This window comes from Aythya fuligula, chromosome 8 (assembly GCF_009819795.1).
Source record: "Aythya fuligula isolate bAytFul2 chromosome 8, bAytFul2.pri, whole genome shotgun sequence".
Taxonomy (NCBI): Eukaryota; Metazoa; Chordata; class Aves; order Anseriformes; family Anatidae; genus Aythya; species Aythya fuligula.
Genome location: NC_045566.1, coordinates 15,110,157 through 15,130,608, shown reverse-complemented (window position 1 = coordinate 15,130,608; position 20,452 = coordinate 15,110,157). Strand labels below are relative to the sequence as shown.

The 20,452-nt window shown below is 40.4% G+C and overlaps 1 protein-coding gene across 1 annotated transcript in view; it reads left to right on the top strand.

The window, feature by feature from the left end:
* ZNHIT6 (zinc finger HIT-type containing 6) overlaps positions 1-20,452 on the top strand; it is a 33,535-nt gene that overhangs the window by 719 nt on the left and 12,364 nt on the right. The window contains exons 2-8 of the mRNA XM_032192710.1: positions 429-494; positions 576-682; positions 776-861; positions 2,190-2,293; positions 11,101-11,169; positions 11,955-12,035; positions 12,539-12,619. Coding sequence (XP_032048601.1) covers positions 429-494; positions 576-682; positions 776-861; positions 2,190-2,293; positions 11,101-11,169; positions 11,955-12,035; positions 12,539-12,619 — 594 coding nt within the window. The remainder of the gene's footprint in view (positions 1-428; positions 495-575; positions 683-775; positions 862-2,189; positions 2,294-11,100; positions 11,170-11,954; positions 12,036-12,538; positions 12,620-20,452) is intronic.

Genomic DNA, 20,452 nt, shown 5'->3' with positions numbered 1-20,452 from the left:
GCCTGCCCTGCTGGGGAAAGGGGGTGTTAGGTCGTAGTGTGAACCCCAGACACTAATGAGCCCGGTTTTGGACAGATGGGAAGTAATAATGCACATTAAGAGTAGTAATATAAATGCAGAAAGGCACTGATAGAGCAGGCTGCAAAGCACAAAGTGATGCAGCCTCACTGTGCTTCCAGCCCTGCATTAGCTTGGTGTTCCTCAAAGCATCTCTGTGGTGCATTTTAATAAAGGTTGGACCCCAGTATGTGTTTGGAGATGCTCACTGCAGCTCACGTTACCGTGTCTGCTAGTTTATCTAATCCAAGCTATCTGTGTTTTCCCTTCCTCCTTTCAAGGTCCAGGTAATGTTACCCAAACGTGACAGGCAATGGCACCGTGCCTGCCTGTTGGTTGGTGCCCTAAGAGATACTTTCTGCTTCTTTCAGATGTGAAACGTGTAGTGAAGAGGAAGCTAAGTACAGATGTCCGCGATGTATGAAATATTCGTGCAGGTATCTAATATCTAACTTAAACTGTTATGTTTCTTGTGCTGAACGTGGCATATTAATGGTTCTTTATTTGTGTCATTTCAGTCTGTTGTGTGTAAAGAAGCATAAGCTTGCACTGAGCTGTAATGGAATCAGGGATAAAACATCATTTATCTCTGTAAATGAATTTACCGACTTGAACCTTCTGAGCGGTAAGAATATTTCTTGTGCTTTTTAAAATTCACCATTTTTAGTAGGTTAGATAAATAAACTACGTTTTTTTTCTGTTCTGTTTTTGCTTTCAGATTACCGTTTCCTGGAAGATGTAGGAAGGACAGCTGATGCTGCGGCTCGAGATCTTTCTGTGCATAGGCCAACAACAAATAAATTTGTAAGTTTTAAATTAGCCACTTGGTCTGTTGGAGATAGGGTTGACTACCTTTACATTCCCACTGAGGCAGTCCCAGTCCAGATTTCAGAGCTGATAACCTCTACTGTGAAGGTATGGACGACCCTGGATATTAGAGCCAGAAATCAAGGAAGGTCTCCAGGTTTATGTAATAGTAGTATTGGTGGCTGCATCCAGTTGCTTAGAAGAATAAACTGCTAACAATCTATACATTCTCCAAATACTTGATGCGTGGCTGTTCTGGGTTGAGGGTGACAGATGTGTATTAAGAGAGACTGATTGCTCCTATCTACCTCCACAGCTTTTCTGAATTTTTACATGCAATATTCCCATGTAAACAACATGGGATTTTTTTGGCATGTTTTTGCCTAAAAATTATTACATGCTTCCCCATTTACCAAACCAAGATAACTAGAGTTCTGCAGAGAATAAGTCTAAGCAACTGTGAAGTAAAAGCTAACGTGCTTTTGAGAGGTGATTTTTCTTGAAATTCTTCCACTTCCAGTAGAGCATCAATGAGATCACAGAATTAGATGTCATTTCGTAAAAGCCATGTGACAGAGCAGGGAAGACCAAGATCAAGAAGTATGAACACCAAAGTGCACTCCAAAATATGTTGTCTCATTTGTGTGTCAGAAAAAGGTGTCAGGCCCCTGTTTCCAATCCTGTGAAGACACTTTTTAATACAGTACTCAACTCCTCAGTTGGGGAGAATTCATGTTGATTTTTTTAATGCCAAGTAGATTTAGAAGTCCTTGTCTGTCTCTTAAGCTGCTGTCATACTCTGTGTTATAATCATGATGTCTTGAAAATGTACATTGAAAATGGTGAGATGCTCCAGAGGTAGCAGTTTTTAGCGTGCAATACTAGGCGTGTTTGCAGGATGATATCCTTCACGCTACCTTTAGATAGGATTTTGTCAGAGTGGTTGAGGAGGTGCTTGTATATCCCATCCACTAGCAGGGTTGTAGCTCAAAAACCAGCTCAGTGAGTGGTTTTGCACCGATGGTGGGTGTTCGTGACTTTCACAGTATGTTGAAGAACTTTAAGTGGGAAGAGGTCATTGGCATGTTGTTTTTAACTGGAAGACTTCACCTGAAAATGTTTCAGGTAGTGTCCAGGCTTGCTTTATTGACTTGCTCACTCACAGTGTTTTGTTTATTCAAAAGTCAAAGTTCAACATTAAACGTGGCCTTTTCTTTAATGTTCCCATAATTCCCTTCGTGTTTACTCTTCATTTTTTGCTTTAATGTTCCAGCTTTGTGTATACAATTCAGATTCAAAAAAAAAATAATTTTATTTTTTGCTAGATAAATTACTTGAGAAACAGAGCTCGAAGGCATAATATCAACCTGAAGACACTGCCCATTGGATTTACAAAAAGAAGAGAAAATTCAACCATCTTCAATAAGAAGTGAGTCTTCAGTCGGTTAGTCAGCAATGTTTTGCTTTCACTGAACACAAAATGATGGGAATCTAAATTCATACTGACATGCTTGCTTTTAAAATCTGGTATGCTTTTTTTTTTTTTTTTTTTTTTACAAAAGCTATTTAGATTTAATATCTCCTGCAGCAATTTTTTCATTTTTAGTCTCTTTGAGCTCAGTTTTATAGCTTATGCAATTCATACATTATTTTGAAAAATACCAACATTAAGTAGTAGGTGGACGAATTAGTACTGTTGTGATTTTCATCTGTTAAATGGCAGTCTGAAGGCTTTTGGGGGTTTTGTTGTTAGAAAAAAAAATTTTCCTTTAAAGGTTTATGATAGAAGATTGATGTAGAATGGTTGCTGAAAATTCCTCTCTCTGAAAATAGCTGTCTTTAAGGCTGAAAGGGGTGCTTCCAGTCCAGTTACCTGCTGCATGTCATCTTAGGGTTGATGTATGTTGTAGCATGTGCACAGCTTAGACAAGTGCAGACAGACAGATGTGACGTCAGGAAAAAGGCTAAGATTAATAAGACTTACGGTGTTCTTTCTTTTTTTTCTACTCTTGTGAGTTTTCTCTGGTATCCAGACTTCGTGTTTTATTTTTGTTTGTTTTCAGTTTTGTGTTGTGTTTTTTTTACTATGAAAAAAGTACTGCAGAGAACTCTGTTATGACAGGAAACAGGTCACGTTCAGCTTGAAGATCTGTGCTTCTTGCAGTAATAAGATGTGGCTCCTCCTCTTCTCTTCATATCCTTAGTTCTGGTAGCAAGTTCTGGTTTCAATATGCATTTTTCCCTCTGTTCTTGTGACTTACAAACCACAATCTAAAGAGCGGTGGCTGGAAGTGGTGAGGTGCCTGTGGCTGGGGAGCTGCCACCAGGTGTCTCTCTCTAATAACCAACCTGAAAAGCTGCTCAGCACACTTCCCAGTATCATCCAGTATCATCTCCTCTCATCTGCTGTTCTGAGACACAAGCTTTTTTTTTTTTTTTTTTTTTTTTTTTTTTTTTTTTTTTTTAATACAAATATTTAGATTTTTTTAGCTGAACATAAGGCATAAAAATCTGTAGAAGTGTAACCTTTGAAAGTTGCATAATTTGCAAGCTCTGCCAGAGCAAATCCATGGCAGACCCATGGAAAGAAAGGAAATCTGGGGTGTTTTCTCCATCTCTCTTCAGAACAGAGTAGAGGATAGACCCAGAAGTGGTAGATCCTAGCCATACGAGCAGAGGCTGCCTGCCTTTGTACTGCCTTCCTTTGCTTTGGCCATATGTTCAGCCTTCTACAGATATCTTGTGCAGGGCTTGTGCTACTGAAGTATCTCAGGCTTATGGCCGAGCTGGGGCATTTCCTCAATGTTGTAGATAAAACAAAATAGGCATCCCTGGCAGTACAGGGTAAGGGAGTAGTGTTATAGAGCCAGAGCAAGGGCAGAAGGCCCAGAGATAGTGGGATCAGCAGCTAGGTGTTTGGAGACAAAAGAATAGAAGAGACACACAGGCAGGGTTTTTGACCCTATTGGTAGGATCCTGGGCATGCTGCAACCCTGTGCTGACAGAAATTTGCCTCCACATAACACATTCGTCAGTTCTTTTTCTCTAGAAAGTCTTTTTGAGTACATACTGAAACATACCTTCTGTTGATAACAAATGAAGCTGTAAGCAGGTTACATTTTGACGTGTTTCTGTTGTTTAACAGAAGCAGATTTAAAACCTAAGAGGATGGGGCAACGAAAGTGACATTGGCAAACAGGCATGGAAGTATCTCACAGGCTGTCTGGGATGATGTCTTACTCTTTTGTCAATCATGAGGACCTGGGGTGGTTTTCTGTGGTTGTTCTGGACAGTTATCCTTTCCGGGGCTTTCAGATCCCAGCAGAAAGAACATGGTAACGTTCTAAGAGGACAGGAAGTAGCCCTCTACTTCCTGCACATGCTGCCCAAGGGTATGGGGCATGCTCCATGATAACTACAAGAAGGACATTTCCTCTCTTGTGCTGCTGCTGTTCACTCAGCAGTGGTCTGTTTGAATTCAGTGATGTAGATTAAAAACTAATTATTTTTATTTTTTGTAATTGGCATGTTTGCCTGCTCCCTCTGTGGGTGCCTGAGGAATCAAACCCAAGGTTTGATCGAACCAAAAAGTATCAGCCATTTGACACCTATCCCATGTGATTTCGTGGTATGACCTCTAACTTTTTGTTGAATGTTACATCCAAGTGGGGTAAAGCTGTGCAAATAGTTGCTTTCTATGAGCTTAACGCCTGGTTCTTGTCAGGCTCTGGTGTGTCTGCAGTTTGGTAGCTCTGAACCCCTTCTCACGCTGTTTGTCTGTCAGGGTTTGTGGAGGGGTTCCTCTGGAGGGTGCAGGTTGGAAGCTGCGCTGCATATGTGTGTGAAGAGCTGAGAACCTTCTCTGATGTCTTTTTCACACTCTCCATGTGAGCCAAGCTGTTAGGCTATACAAGGCAGGAATGAAAGTAATCCAAAACTAGGAAGTACAAGATGTATTCTTGTGTCATCCCCTACCCCTGCCAGCTCTGGAGGACAAATCAGTGGTTGTTTAGATGTGTTAACCAGACTCTTCATTTCCCAGTTTCCATTAGTTTGTTGTTTCCATTAGTATTGTGAAAGCATACGTGCCAGTGCTGGGTAACACACGGGTTAGATTAACTTGCAGTATCAAGCAATCCAGATACTGGAGGGTCAGCAGAGAATGGAGTTTGAGTCCAGTTTGTGAACTCCTTCCAGTGGGCCTTCTGTCTTGCAGGTGGTTTAGGACACCTTGCTTGCAAATTCTTTTTAATGCACTGCTTCACCATACAGTAGCTGTAGTGCCCTCATTTTCCAATAGAAGTGCTAGTTCCCCTTCTGTAAGAGGTGCTGCCATGGAATTAGGGTGTGCTGCCGTGATGGGGAGCCTTCGGGAGAGGGCTGCAGAGTGTGACCAGGCCGGGCAGCAAGAGGGAGCTCCAACCAGCAGGGGCTGTGCGAGGAAAAGGGGGAGCTCGCAGCTTGTGCCTCCTGCATCCTCAGCAGGAGCCTATTTCAGCAATGAGAAGCTGAACTGGGGCAGTGCAGCTCAGCTCCCTTGGTTCTGCAGTGTATGCAGCCCTGCTCAGCCCTGCTCTGCTGCTTATCTGCCTGGGCACCTCCACCCTGCCTCATCCCGTCTGTGCACAGCACCCGTGCATGGAACCCATGGAAACTTGGAGGTGGGAAGGAGGGATGCAGCTCCCCCTGGGTGGGAGGCGTTCCTGCAGGTTGGGAACGTCTGATCACGTCATGTACTTTGGAGAAGAGGGGATCCTCTCCTTTGTCTCTCTTCTCCGGTTTAATAGTGTGAATAAAATCTGTTGTGGAGACGTGGGATTAGTAGTGGGTAAGTGATCATTAGTGCAATGGAAGTTACTTCTGAGGTACTTATGAAAACCCTAAAATGTCAAGTCTGTAATCCTTAATTAGGTAAAGATAATCAGTGTGAATTTTTTGAAGTGTTGCTGATCTTGAGAATTTACCAAGGAGTTACATGAGCAGGTTTTGGGGCTCATATTACACTGGTGGAGCCCTTAAGCTTGAATTTAGTTGTTACTGAGATCCTGCTTTCAGTACTATGTGTATTTCTGAAAATCAGTAGCTTTCCAAATATCCCCATGTTAAAATGAATAGCTACTGAGTTCTGTAGCTGACATTTTTTAACATTTCTTTATTTTAGCAACTAATTTTTTTTTATTCTCATAGTGAATCTGATGGCCATTTTGTTTATTTGCAGGAGTTAAAGAGGACAGTAGTTTTATTTTTTTTGAGAATTACAGTTTGGGTTACTCACTCAACCTTAGCAGCATCCCCTTGCCTTACCCAGGACTCAGCTCAAGCCTGTCGTGTTTGATTATTGCAACACACACAGTTAGTAACATCTCCTGCTGTTGTGAGGCCCCTTGTAGGAGACCATATGTGCTACAGCGGAAGTGCACTTCAGTTTCTTCATCGATTGTCGTGCTGCTTACTGTAACTAGGAAATATTTGAACTTTCAGGAGAAATATTTCATTGTTTTATTGTTTATACATCAAATCCAGGAATAAGCTTAATGAAGTTTCAGCAAAATGGAGACATCCTCTTTTGTGTGCTGTTGTTAGAAGTACGGCAGCAGTCATTTTGGCACTAGGAGCACGTACGTGGTGGTGGAGGGGAGAAGGAAACCATCACACTTCTGCATGTTCTCATTTGTTAATGGTGTTTCGACTCCACAAGGGAATCTAGTCACTTAGTTGTGCTGAATCTGTGTTGCTTAAGTTGAGAAAAGTAACGTTATCCAAAGGAGTGGATAGTGAAGGCCCTGTGTTGCAGTTAAACTTCAGTGTGTTAGATGAGAGTGCAGGGTGTTATCAAGTTAAAGGTAACCGGTCCTTCATTAAACATTATTTCCTCTTCATCTCTTCTATCGATGTAAAATAATATAGATAGGAAATACTACAGTATTTGTGCTTTGTACATCACACATACTTATTTAAAACATTTCAAGAATATTAGTTGCTAAATGGAAACAAAATTGTCTGAGATCTTTGATAGACCAACGCTTAGGTACTTCTGCAGAGCCAGAACTACAGTTGGTATCTTAAGATGTGATGAATTTGGAACTTTTTGTCATTATATATATATTTATATTTTACACATCTATAGAAATATACATGTGAAAAGTTTATATATATATATTAAGTGGGTTTTTAATATAGGTTTTCTCTATAAAAATAAATATATATGTATAAAGGTCTTTATATATATATATATATATATGTACTACAGCAATCTAGGCAAAATTGACTGTTCGGAGGAACTAGGTAAAAATGTTAAGCTTCATGAAACATTTATATTATGTGAAACATTTATGTATGAAATTGTAACAATCTCAAATGTTTTGAGAAATATGTAGGCTTTGGACCCCTTTTACAAATCCTCCAAGGCACATATGGGAGGGCTCCAAGTCCTGAAATCCTTCTTAGCACCCTAGGCAGATGCAAGATTTGTCCTGTACCTCCAGCACCCGTACTGCGTACACCCACAGAGCTTGGAACATCTCCCTGGGTGCTGCATTAAATGTAAAAGGCAGTGAAGAAAATCTTTGCAGCTGTGCCCAGAGCTACTTGACAGTAACAGCCACGTTGTGTATGGCACTGCAGTCTTCGTGATACCAGAAATAAAAATCTCTCAGTTCTAGCTTTCAGAAATTGAAATATCACTTGCATGTGGTTCAGTGGAAAAAAAAAATAGGGAGGAAAAATTAAGTTGATTATAAAAAATATTTTTTGAAAGTTTTAGAAAAAACGAGAGGGAGAGAGTTGTTTGTTTTAGAAGAGCAGTAATTGCAGAACAGCCTGTGCAGCTCTGAGCATAATTTGCAGCTACATATCACGCAAGGGAAGAGGTGCTTGGCTTCTCCTTCTCCTTCTGATCGGCTTGTATGGCTCTGAAGTAAGCAAAATAGGATGTGAAGCCAAGCAGTGCAGGGATGGGCGATGATGCTGCTATTACTGACATCAAGGATGTGCTGTGCCTCATCCAGATCCATGCAGTTTGGTAGTTTTGTAGTCAGTGCCTTGGTATTCAGGCAAACCATGGGTTGGCATTGCTCGGCAGTTGAGCTCCGTGGAGCACTTGAAGCAGCGAGCTGTTACTCAACTTCAGATGACTGACTCAATTAAGAGTTTCATTTAGAAAATGAACATGGTACATGACAGTTACATTTGAAGGAAATACTACCCCAGTGAGCCATAATGGAAAATGAAGTCAGTGAGATCTGGAGCCAGGATATCTAATTTTAATCTGAACTTTTTGTGAAGCAGCTTTGATAGCATCTACAGTTGACATCAAGTTCTCTAACTGGGCAGAAATCACTGATGGTGAGGGATGCTTTGCTTTAATAGGAGGCATCCAGCAGGTCGTTACAAATTTCTTCTACTTATGGAAACTTACCGTGTAAAAGTATTGCTGTTTTTCAAGACTTCATTTGACAGCAAAGCATGTGAGGCTATTCCAATTTTAAGCTTCTTTATCCCTTGCCTTCGTCTACCTAGTTCTCAATCTATCTTACCTCTTGTTTGCCATTTATGTTCAGGCAAGAATATTTTGAAGAGAGATGAAGTAATTAACACTGGTTGAGGTGTTAGCGTGCTGACAATATCAACATTTCTGTTTTTCCAGTGGAACCTTCTGACAAGGAATGATATTTTTAAATGTAGTGTTCAGACATCTGATTCACTGCTCTTTCTGTGCACTAATCCATGGACTTAGGTTGTGCCTGGAAGGGGGAGGGAGGCTGGGTGAGAGTCTGAAAAGAGCCCTCTTAAGCTGATTATACAGCTGCAGCGATGGACTGAGTCTGCCTCAGTGAGCCCACAGGGAACTGGTCTTGCATGTGAAATCAGGATGTGCTGTGTGACTACGGTTTCTGCAGGCACAGAGTATTCCTAGCAACAGGTAGCAGATAGCTGGAAGTAGTTCTGGAACAGTTCTGTTTCAAGTGCCTGTGTTAGAGGCAGCCCAGCCCTACAGGCCACATCCATGCTGCTGTGACCTGTGTCACACCGTGCTGGGCCCAGCTGGGAGAGGCAGGTCTGCAGTGCTCCCACTGCTTTGCCCATCTTGATTAAAGGTTTGGCAGAAAGAAAGTTCACATCACTACAAGGCTTGGTCACACTCGAAGACACGAGCATGGCCTGTTTGAACAAGTTGGTGGTGAATTAAATGCAAAATTGCTAAAAAGCCCTGAGTTAGTGGACAGTATGTAACAAATGGTCCTGTAAGTATGTGTTTTAATAAGTGTACCTACCCATCATTAGTGGACACTGCAGCTAATGATAGTAAGCCTATTTCTGTTTAAAGTCTGCAAACCTTTACTGAAGCCTGCTTGGGAAGGTGCTTTGCATTAACACTGTGCCACATTAAATGCCAGATACCACTGCAGCTTGCTCTGTGCACGTGCTGGTGTTGATGCTTCCTTCAGTTGTGAAGATAAAGAATTAGAAACTTTGTTTCATTCACCTTTCAAAATTCTTTCAAAATTCCATTTCAAAATTCCATTAAGCTCACTGATTTGGAGTTATCTCTGTCAGTTCAGTAGTTTAAGACAGCATCACAGCAACATGCAAAATAGCATAAAATCCATGAGGCAAGATGTCAGTGAGCTTGTTGCATGTTACTTTGTGGATGTTAGCCTTCCTTAGTTCATTGTATTTAATTAATAACTCCTTGGAGGGTGCTTCTTGCTTGCTGCTCCCCTCCAACCCCCCCCTTTTTTTTTTTTTTTTTTTTTGGTAAAAGCTAAGACCACTGTACTTACACTGCAGGAAGCATAGTTCAGCTGTAAAGCTTAGCTTTAACCCAGAAATAACTAGATAAGGAAGTGAGTATTTGGTAAGTGCACTTCATAAAGAGCCTGCATTTAAAAATTGATTAGATAGTTAATTGAGCTTAGCAACACACTTGTTGACTGTTTTGCTGCTGGATACACATACCCTGTCTCCGCAGCTGACTAGACCCCGCTGGATGATGTTCCATCTGCCTGATAAGCAAATGAGAGAGCAAGTTGGAGCAACAATGTGTTTGGTTTTAGTTGTGGTACCAGAACCTTCGCATAACCGATGCTGATTATCTTGGATATAATGATTCATAGCTCTTAAGTAGTTTTATAAAAAAAAAAAAAAAAAAAAAAGTGCCACCACCACAGCTCAAAGTTCCTGTGCTGCAGTTAAATACCTGGCACCTGCTTTCTAAATGGCACTAGTCCGTCCCTCCTTCCTCTCCCAAATCTGTACTGTGTGTCACGAGTGTAACATTCAGAACCACAGCAAAGGGCCTTGCACCTACCTTTTAGACTGCTCTTTTTTTTTTTTTTAACGAGATTTCATTTAGAAAAAGATTGTTACACACACCATACAGAGTGGAAGAATTTGAAGCAATGAAAGGAAAAATGTCTGGTCTTAAGTCATTATTGGCTTCTGTAGATTCTCTGCAAATGAGAGGCAAAACCAGAAAGAGATTTTCTAGTCATAGGGGGGTGTCCTGTAGGCAGTACTGCCATTCTTGACATGATACTGCACTGGAACCATGCTCCAGGAATTTCTGTTCTCAGGTAATAATGGAGCTAGCTTTAAAGGGAAGATGGTTTTACAGCCCACAAAGTGGAGAAGGGATGGTGGCATCAATTTTTGCGTTTACCAAGAGTTTCCTGATATTTCTGTAAAGCATTTATTCTTTCCAACTTTTGTTAACCCTGTTATGCCAAAACACAGCTCCCCTCCCTGCCCCAGCACCTTTTCTGGTCAGAAAGATGAGTCCTTTATTTTGTAGGGAGCCAGCCTCCGCTCAGACCTGTGGCTGTTGTGCTGGGTTGGCAGTCTGGCCTGGGTGATAGGCCAAAAAGTGTTTTCCTTTTCTCAAATGAAAGGGCAGCTGTGCACATAGAAACTCAGCTGGAAGATGTTCCCTTTTAAAACATGAAATGCTGCTGATCAGTTGGTTGGTGGTACCGTCCCCGTATTTGCAAGGAAGAGGTTTTCATCCCCATAAGGACTTGAAATTCAGCAGGGGCTGGGATTGTTGCCTCTTTCGAAGTGCCCCTCTCAGTTTCTGTGTGCTGCTTTACTCTTTGAAAATGCTATTCAAAATCTGAGCTATATATTGTATTCTGCAGTTGTGTCATAGGCTACCAAGCTTTATCATAGGAAAAAAAGCAGCAGTTACCAGGTAACAGTAGTAAGGCATTAACAGTATGCATTTCTTTTTCTTTTCAGGGAGCAGAAGTTCTACTGGCATTTGAAGCTTGTATTTCCTCACTGTCATGCTGAATACACTTTAAAAAGGTACGGAGTTTGGTAAACAGCTTTGTATAAAGTTTAAATTCTTCTTCTGGAATTAAACTGGAAAATATTTTAATTAGTTCTTAAATATTTCTATTATATAAGGTAAACTTGAATATTACTTTCTGCCTTAATTACAGGAGCATTTAAGTTAACGCTGTGTAGTATTTTAGTTCTTGAAAGCTAGTGGGCTTTTCAAATAAGGTGAAATATGTCATTGCTAGTCCTTCCTTGATATAAACAGAACAGCTTGTATATTCATGGTGGTGACATGCTGTACTGCTAATCTATTCTGCTCTCATGGAGCAGGGATTCAGCAGGATTTCACTTTCCCCTCCGCTTGCACGCTGGAGCTGACCTTCACATACAATGAAATGGTTGCATTGTTTCCTTCGTAGGAAAGCCCATAAGCACATTTTGCAAAATCCCCAAACTAAGCTTTTATTGACAAATCTTTCTCCTTTTTTCCTAGCCTGAAGGGGTATGAGAAGTACGCCCGCATCTACTTCTGGGCTGTACAAACAGCATGTTATACTGCAGGGTTTGAAACTAGAGATACTCATCTGTTTACTCCTTATAGATGCCAGTAAAGTCCCAGTGTTGAAACTGAGATAGAGCTGTCAATTACCTGTGCTGTATTGATACACATTTCTAATCCTCCTATAAAGTGCTCAGTTGTACCACTGTAGCATGCAAATACACAGTTTCCTTTAAATGACTCAGATAATAGATTTTTGTGTACACGATGAAGCATGTCTGATGTATTTGATTTTTATCTTCTGTGAAAGGGTGCCAGAGGATAAAACGCTCACCGATATCCTTAAGCCCTACATTGATCCAGTGGAGTCAGATCCTGTAGTTTGTCAAAGGTGTGTACTGAACAACTTTCTGTCTAATTCACTAATAAAAGAAAGGAGTCATCCTGAACAGATTGCTTAAAGTAGTTGCACTTTCAGTATGTAAAGTCGAGGTCCCTGTCAGCAGGACATCTTTAATTCCTGTGGCAAAAACCAGCCCAAGTTTCACAAATAAGTAACCCTGGAATATAGCCACAAAATTTAAATCAGTAGAAGATTAAGACATTGACTCATAGCATATAGATCAAATAAAGGAATTGTAATTCTAAAAAATATGACCATAATTATCTGCAGTGGGGGTGACAGTGAATGTTTTCTTTGGAGGAATTAGAAAAACACTAGTAATTTTACCCCTAATTTTTAGAAGGTGCTCAACATATGGCAAATGCTTGTTTTTTTATGAAGAAATAAATGCTTTTGCTTGTTGATGTACAAAAGATATCCATCTCTTACAGATGATAAGAGTGTGAAGTACGTCATTGTCTCTTGATCTGTTGTTTATTCTTATTTTTCAGATTAAAAATCTATACAATGTCTCCTCAGTCAGATGTACAAATTTTAATGAAAATAGAAAACAGGAAGCAAAACTCTATCAGGTAAGGTGGTTCTTTAGACTGTGTGCCTCTTAAGGATAGAAAAAAAAAATACATATATATATACATTTCTTAGTCTTTAGTATCACAAGGACAAATCACGTATCTCATGGATTAAGCTTCGGTGAGTAATTACCAGCCATTTTAAGTGATTCTGCAAAAAACATTATTTCTTTGTCCTTTAGTATGTCAATATTGAAATTTCTGCACAATTACCGTGATTGGTAAATTCAGCTAAGTCATACTTGGACGATTTAAGAAGCTGTGGCACTCGCAGTTGCATTGGTGGACTGGTGTGTGTGCCTGTGCCTGAACTGCTTCAGCAGCAGTCCGTGAGAGTGTTTCAGTGTTTGCGCTGAAGTTAGGTTTGTGTTAAATGCTAAATTAATGCATTGACCAGCTGAAGCGTAGTGTCCATTCTCTTCTATAAGCTCATCTGTGGATATGTGAACCTCTCATGGGAGTCAGCTGGAGAGCTGTTTTTTTTAAACCACCATTGCAGCAAAAATGAGTTCCCAGCATCCAGTTGCTGAATTGGAAGTGACATATTTTTCTCAACATTACTAGCTCATTACTCTTCATATTAAGATATTGCTGGGTGGGGGCTTTTAAATTTCCAGAGTTTTGACTTGTGAAAAATTGTTTTCTTTGTTTGCAGAACAGACAATTATAATTTAAAATTAAACTTTAAATAAATAGTTTTTGATGGTATAAATGCCATTTTAAAGACTCCACCCTGTTGTCATTGTTACTGAAAAGGATATGTACCAGCTTTAATATCATAGCTTATTGTGGTTGACCAGTGATTCCCAGTTAGGGTTCTTAAAGTACATTCTTTTCTTCAAATGTAACAAATGGAAATATACTTCTCTGAAGCATGGTATGTTATTTCTAAGGGGAAGAAAAAAGGTATAGTAAAAGAACACCAGTTGTAACTGAACTTCATGTTTGTGCTATGTTTCTCTTTCCCAGTAAGTGTTATTCAGAAATGAGTAACATACTTCAGCATTCAAGCCACAAATATAAACTTCTCATGGTTTTGATTTTTTCCCCTCTTTGCAATCACTGCTTGAAATAAGGTTGTAAAATTTGCCATCAGAGTTCTCAGCTATAAACCTGTTGGGTTTGAGTGAAATGTGTGGACTGACTTCCGTTTAATTCAAGCATGGCCTAATTCTCTGCATTTAGGGGGGGAATTAAAAATGCTGGTATTGTGAGCTAACCTGAAGAGTTTCGTGTGGAAGGACACAGGCAGGTGAAGCTTTCTCAGGTTTCTCTGTCAACTGTATTTCCCAGTGCTCCATGAATTCAGTGCAGGCACTTCAGTCATGCAAGTTGTGTATGGTGTTATACCCAAGTAAAAAAGCCATTCTAGAACTTAGTGCTAGGAAACAGCATCAGAACAATTTCCCATTTTACAACACTTTATAGCAGACTTGGGCTCAGCTGTCAATAGTGGTATTCGGGACAGGTTTCCAGAGCATGAACAACTTCGGTCCCCTTTGCAGATTAACATAGGAAAAACTGAGAATGCGTTCAGTTTGTTAGTGCTGTACATCATTCTGCAGTGCATGGTTGGAAAGGCAGTATTCAGGTGATGGTGCTGAATATTCATTTGTATTTTTAAAATACAGTAATTTATACACAGATTTTTTTCAGTTATTTTAGTTTTAAGCTTTTGGCATCTTTTTCAGTTACAGAAGTGTTAATGACTGCTTAAACTGCTCCTTAAACTTTCAGATAGGTGCTTGGAAGAAAAAATTGCTTTTGTAATAGCAGGTTAAATTCATCTTTTAGTCATTTGATGTAGGATAGTAGCGTAGAAAGCTTGAGAAGGAAACCAATTTAATATCAAGTGGACAATTTCTCTTGCTCCTTGGTTCCTTTTGTTACTTAACCATTTTCATCTTCTGAAATTGGTATAATGCTTCCTTAGCTCATGTGTTTGTTGAGAGAAAACCCTTTTTCATGAAGCTTTTTAGAAGAATCGCAGAAGTTGTGCTATCTGCAAAATAAATATAACTAGCCTGAAATTGGAGTTTCACCCTGTACTTCCAGAATCATCTTTGTTTTCCAATATCAAAGTTATAGTAATTAGTATTTAATCAGTGAATTGTACATTTTAAGAAGAACTGTAGGAAGTTAACAAGAAGTCTTTTGGATGAGAAATACATCTCCTTGTCAGTAGAGCAGGCCCAGCTGTGGCAGCGTGGGCAGGTCACGGAAGTAGCACACTGAAAGAAAATCCTGCTTCTGAAAGGAAAGGACAAAGTTGGTTTGACATGATGGGACTGCCAGCTCAGCAGAAAAGCATCTTCTGTCAACATGAGCTGGGGCTCTGCCAGCAGGCTCTTGGTGTAGTTATGCTAGCAGAGTTGTTGTGACAAAGGCTCTCAGAGGGAATTTAAGCTTTTACTGCAGTTGCATTATAGTTAAGGGAGAATTTATTTTGATTTTGTCTCCTTTGGGCTCCCCACCGTTAAATTAATTAGGGTGCGCGTTGTCTCATAGTAAAAAATCAGTACCTGGGGCTGCAGTGGGAATGCTTGATACTTGCTGTTGATACAGACCAGCTTCTGTCTTAGTGGGGAGCTGCTAGTTTGTGAAGTCAGTGGTGCCACTGTGAGCTCACTCATCCTGTGCCACCTCCTCTGCCTGGTTTTAGGCTGTGTGCTTCTGTAGGGCAGAACCCTCTTTGTTCCTCTTTGTCACTCGGGACAGCAGCCTGGAGGAATGCGGTTGGTGTAGTCTACGAATCATGCAAGTCTACATAAATACTCTGTTATCCAGCACTTCCTCTGGTCCACCAGAGAAATTACTTCTCCATAAGTAGTGGGTTAGTAGGAAGGCTGTAAAAATGTATTTGTTTGAGTGGATGTTGGTTTTAGGCTTAGCAGAACCATTTGAGAAAAATACTTTTCATAGCTGGGATTATGTATTACTGAGTCAGTGCAGTGGTGTTTCAGAGAACATCTAAGTAGGATTATTACGGGTTATAAAACGTTAGTCTGCTAGTTTTAAGTATGTTACAGAAGGATTTTAGTATTTCCTGCAAATGTTTATGAAACAGGAATTTGTGGTTTAGTTATGTCTGTTTTCTGTATTTTACAGCAAACAGTCCTTTCAGTTTTGGAAGTCCTTTGCAGAATGCTTTAAATTGGGGATGGAGGGAAAGAGGGGGGGGGAGGAGGAGGCTTTTTTTCTTTATCCAGAAGTATAAATTATCCACACAGAACAGATTTCTGCTTCATCACAGGAATTGTGCAGAACTTGTGCATTGTGCAGCAGTTGTGCATTGTTGTGTGGTTCTCACGGAGAGCTGCCACGCAGCATGGTGCTGGCTTTCTCCCCACTAGGTGCTTTTTGTAATCCCTGGTGACAGTTCTTAGTGAACTCTCCCATCTGTGATAAGCTCTTGTGGGTTGCTGTTGTTGTTGTTCCTCATCCTGATCTCTAGCTCTTCTCTACTCTACAGGCAGCTTGTAAGAATTGCTTTCAGTTTGAGCTGGTAGCACCCTGCAGTTGTTCAGAGCAACCTAAAGCGTGATCTCCCCTCGTGTCCTCTTGTCCGCATCTGTCACCTAGTGCTCCATGGCACTACACCCGTTACACTACTCGATAGTCTCGTCATGTAATTGCACTTACTTTATAAGGAGTCTTGTGAAGGAGGGTTTAAAAACATGGGTGTTACACAACTCTTCTTTCTTTAAAACTTTGGTTTGGAAAAAATCTGCATTTGAATGGGTTGTTATAATAGTTTTCCGTTCTGTGGTGCTCGCCTCTATCACCTGTTACGCAATATTTAGTTGGTGTCCATTCTGTCCTTGGCTGAAAATATTCCAAGAAAGGTTTAGCTGCTGCCTCTTGGATGATTTTTACAGTCTACATTCTTTTATAAAATAGTCTTTTCTTTCTTCAGGATAAATTAATGTCCTGACTGTCTTCAGTCCTTTATTTGGGATGCCTTCAAAGTGACTTCATATGGTAAGAGCATTGCTTTTTCCACTAAGGAAAGAAAAAATGCAACTGCCAAATTATACAGTCTGGTTTGGGAAATACACCTTCTTTTTCTTCTGTTCCTGAGAATTGCCTTATTAGGTTTTGTGTAACCAAAAAAAAAGCAAAAACAAACAAAAGTCCGAAATCCAGCAGATCCTTGATATTTGTTACAGCTTAGTTAGTGGCCAGAGTTTTGGGGGGTTTTGTGACTGTAGATTTTAATGGCATCATTACTTACACTTGCTTATCATAGAAGATGATCTTATTTCTACATGAGAATGAACTGCAAAAGCCTAGGATTACAGTAGATGTTTTTCTCTCTGAGACTATTAAATAAAGGTCTCTCTTACTGGGTTCATAACATCTTACATGAAGCTAGTTGACATAGTTGTCTGTCTTTAGACACACTTGTTTAGTTTAATGGAATTAAAAATAATGCCTTCTTAAACAACATTGTTAGGTCCTTTATAGGTCATTTTTCTTCTTTGACCATTAGTGTATTCAGAATGACATGTAAACATTGTTTCGGCATTGTAGAACACTTTGGAGGCACTGCCAGAACATTTAGATGTGTGGAAAATTGAGGCTGCTTGGCCTTAGAAGCCTTGCAAAAGCCCACTACTTTTGGGGGACGATGTCCTCCAAGGAAGTCTAGCTTTCCTGTTGTAAACCAGCCACACCACACAGGGGTGTTGATGTATGGGATCGGTTGTAGCATTGGTGTTTGTATCAGTGGTACTGGTATAGCTCATGCCTCAATTACTCAGAAAGCCAAAAATACCCAAAGCATTCTTGTACTGGTTCCAGCATCAGGGGGCTTCTCGCTTTGTGTGGTGATATTGGCTGGTACACATGAGAATACTGGCATGGTTGCCACTTAATTCTTGTGGACCACTGGGAAGAAAATTTGCTAAACAAGTATCAGAGGCTCTCCTCTACTAAATGTCATTGCTTTATGGTGGTGAACGCTTATTTTGCTTCAACTGATCCAGTGCAGTTGCTTCCCAGAAGCCTGGATGATGTTAGTAATGTTGGAGCACATCCCTGTCTCAAGATCAGCTGGCAGAAATGAGAGTTATTTCCTTGGATGACTGAGTTCTGTGCTCAAAGAGAATTTTCTTTTGTAGTCCATTGTTTTTCAGCATCTGCGGGTTAGATCACATTAGTAGGTCGCAGTAGTCACAGTAATAGATTTAGGAAGATGAAGTCAGTCCTTTTTGCTTCAGTGCATGTGTGCCAACAGACTTTTAGAAAATTGCCTTGGAATTCCAAGAGTAATATAAATGCAATGGAATCAAATCTTTTTAAATGTAAAACTTACATAGAACTGATTATTTTTATTGTTGTTTGTTTATTTGTGTTTTGTGTTTTTTTTTTTTTAAAGTCTGTTATACCTGATATTTTGTCAGTGATTACAGGAGTATCAAATACTGCTATCTTTAAACACATCAGAGCCTCAAATGTCAAGTGTCAGTGTCTTCCTTGGATTGTGTTAATTTTTCATACCGTCTTTCTAGGGCAATTCCTTCTGCATTATCATTTGTGAATAACTTCATGTGAAACCAGTAGAGCTTACAGTTGTTGCTTTCTGCTTTTTCATAGGTGATTTGGTTGCTTAAAAAAATCAGTGCTGCCAGTGTGGTGCACAGATCAGTTTTTATCATCGTGTTAAGAACTCATTTCAAAACTACTACTTCATTCATCTAGCAGAACAAAAGGCTGGAATGGGCCCTTCTCAGGCATTATTTCTTCCTCTGCATTTTTTGCAAGTGTTGAAAAGTGTGGGGTGGTTTATTTAATATTCCCTAGCCTTACTTAGGAAGCAATTTCTCTTCATGTTTATGTAGTGCTTGGTATACATGAGACAGGAATTACGGATACAAATCCCTGGCTGAACTGCTGGCCTTGGCATGAGTTGGAACAGACCCCAGGCTGGCTTTAGCCTATGCCAGCAGAAGATTGACAGTAGAATTCATTACTCTTCTCAAGCTCACAGCAGCTGGCACAAAAGCAGCTCTGCCTGCTTTACAAAGGCAGAGAGTTAGCTTACAATAGTTATTCTTCACTGCACAACTCTAGTCAGGCTCTGGCTACTTTGTCCTGTTCAAGGGGAAATCAAATTTGTCCTGTAGTCTGTTTCTTAAACACAGTGCTCCTGTGTATTACTTGCTGCTGTCTTTTCCCAGAGTGTTGGGTTTTGTTTTTTATTAAAACTTTTGATTTTCTTCCTAAATACTTTGCTATGTCTTCTTATAGGTCGCTTTCGTCTTCCCAGGTTTGTTACTCAGCCATTTCAGTGTCATCTTTCACTTGCTCCCTCTTTCTCTGAACAGCGGTCTCTTTGCTGACAAAAATGATGGAGAGTAACAGATTCCAGGATGTGCAACTTTTACTGTAAAAAGTAGTCAGTTTTCCTTCCTTTCTACTTATGTTCTTAATCAAAATCATCTTACACAACATAAAAGGAAAGCAGAAAACTAGTCATTGCTGACTATAAAAAGTACGTATGATGTGAATCTGTAGCATGCATAGCTAAACGTTTATGACGGTTGACTATAATTACTTGACCTTTGAGAAGATTTTTGGGATGATTCCAAAGAAAACAGAATTTGTCCATCTTACTATCTTGAGCAATCATTCATTTTTTCTTTTCCTGAAAAGAATTCCTTTATGAACCAGTATGGGCCTGTTTTTTAAAGTAACAATCCAGCATTTTGTAACCCATGCTGAATTCTTTTGGATGAACTGTTTTATAATTAATGGTATTGCATTAGGATTTCTGGAGTATCCCAGCTAGAGAGTCTCAGGCTGAGACATCTATTGCACAAAGATTTATTTGAAATTGCTCTCTCTGCTCAAAAATTCTGCAGTCTGTTGCGGCAAGTTAGGTCCAGACCACTTACAGAGGAAAAATGTGTGAGTAAGTAAAGAAGTGGAGGATAAGATAACAATAAAAGTGTTGGTGTTGGCTTCACCCGAGTGGTTTGCCCTGTCTAGTCATCTGGTGGTGATCTGCAGGCACCACAGGCAGGCTTAAAGACCTTCAGAGCCTTCATGCCTTCAAAGCAAGTAGGCAGACCCCAAATTGTGAAAGATGAGGAAAAGTGTACACCATAGCTTCTTTTCTGCATCATAACTAGGCTTATTAGCATGGGAGCAATGTGCCCAGCATATGTTCAAGCCGATTTTCTCACCTTTCTCTGAGCAAGTGTTCATCTAGGAATGGGTTTCCAGAACCACCTCTTCTGGGGGGAGAGAGGAACTTGTGCATATGGCCGTAACATGTAACATATGTATGGTGTGGAAAAAGCCTTCACTGAAGTTTGAGCACTGTTCACCATGCACACCTAGGGCATACCTAAAGGCAAGGAGACAGGCCACAGAGCCCGAGGGACAACTGCAGACTGAAACCTCCTGTTGAATAAAACACTGCCCCTCAGCTAGGGGACGGACTTGCTGAAGGTGGGTTGTAGACTGGAGAAAACGTTCAAACCATTTGTCCTGATGCAGCCTAGCTTAAGTATCGTGCTGTGAGACATACTGAGGGTTTAATTCAGCTGTAGCTACCTGGGTTGCTCTTCAGTGTCTTCCAGAAGGGGAGAGAGGCAATGCCCTGGAGTACGTTCAGCTCTGCCTTGGAAGGAAGAGGCACGGTGGGGCTCTGACTTGAAGCCAGACGAGTTTCTCAGGTTTGGGGACCAGGCAGCACAGGGAGGCTGGAGTAAAACGCTTCTAGAAGCAAAGATACAAACTTGTTTGTGTTTGAGAGCAGTCAAAGTGACAGACTGAACTTGGAAGCCACAGCGCTGTGAAAAATGGCAACTCACCCCTCGGTGT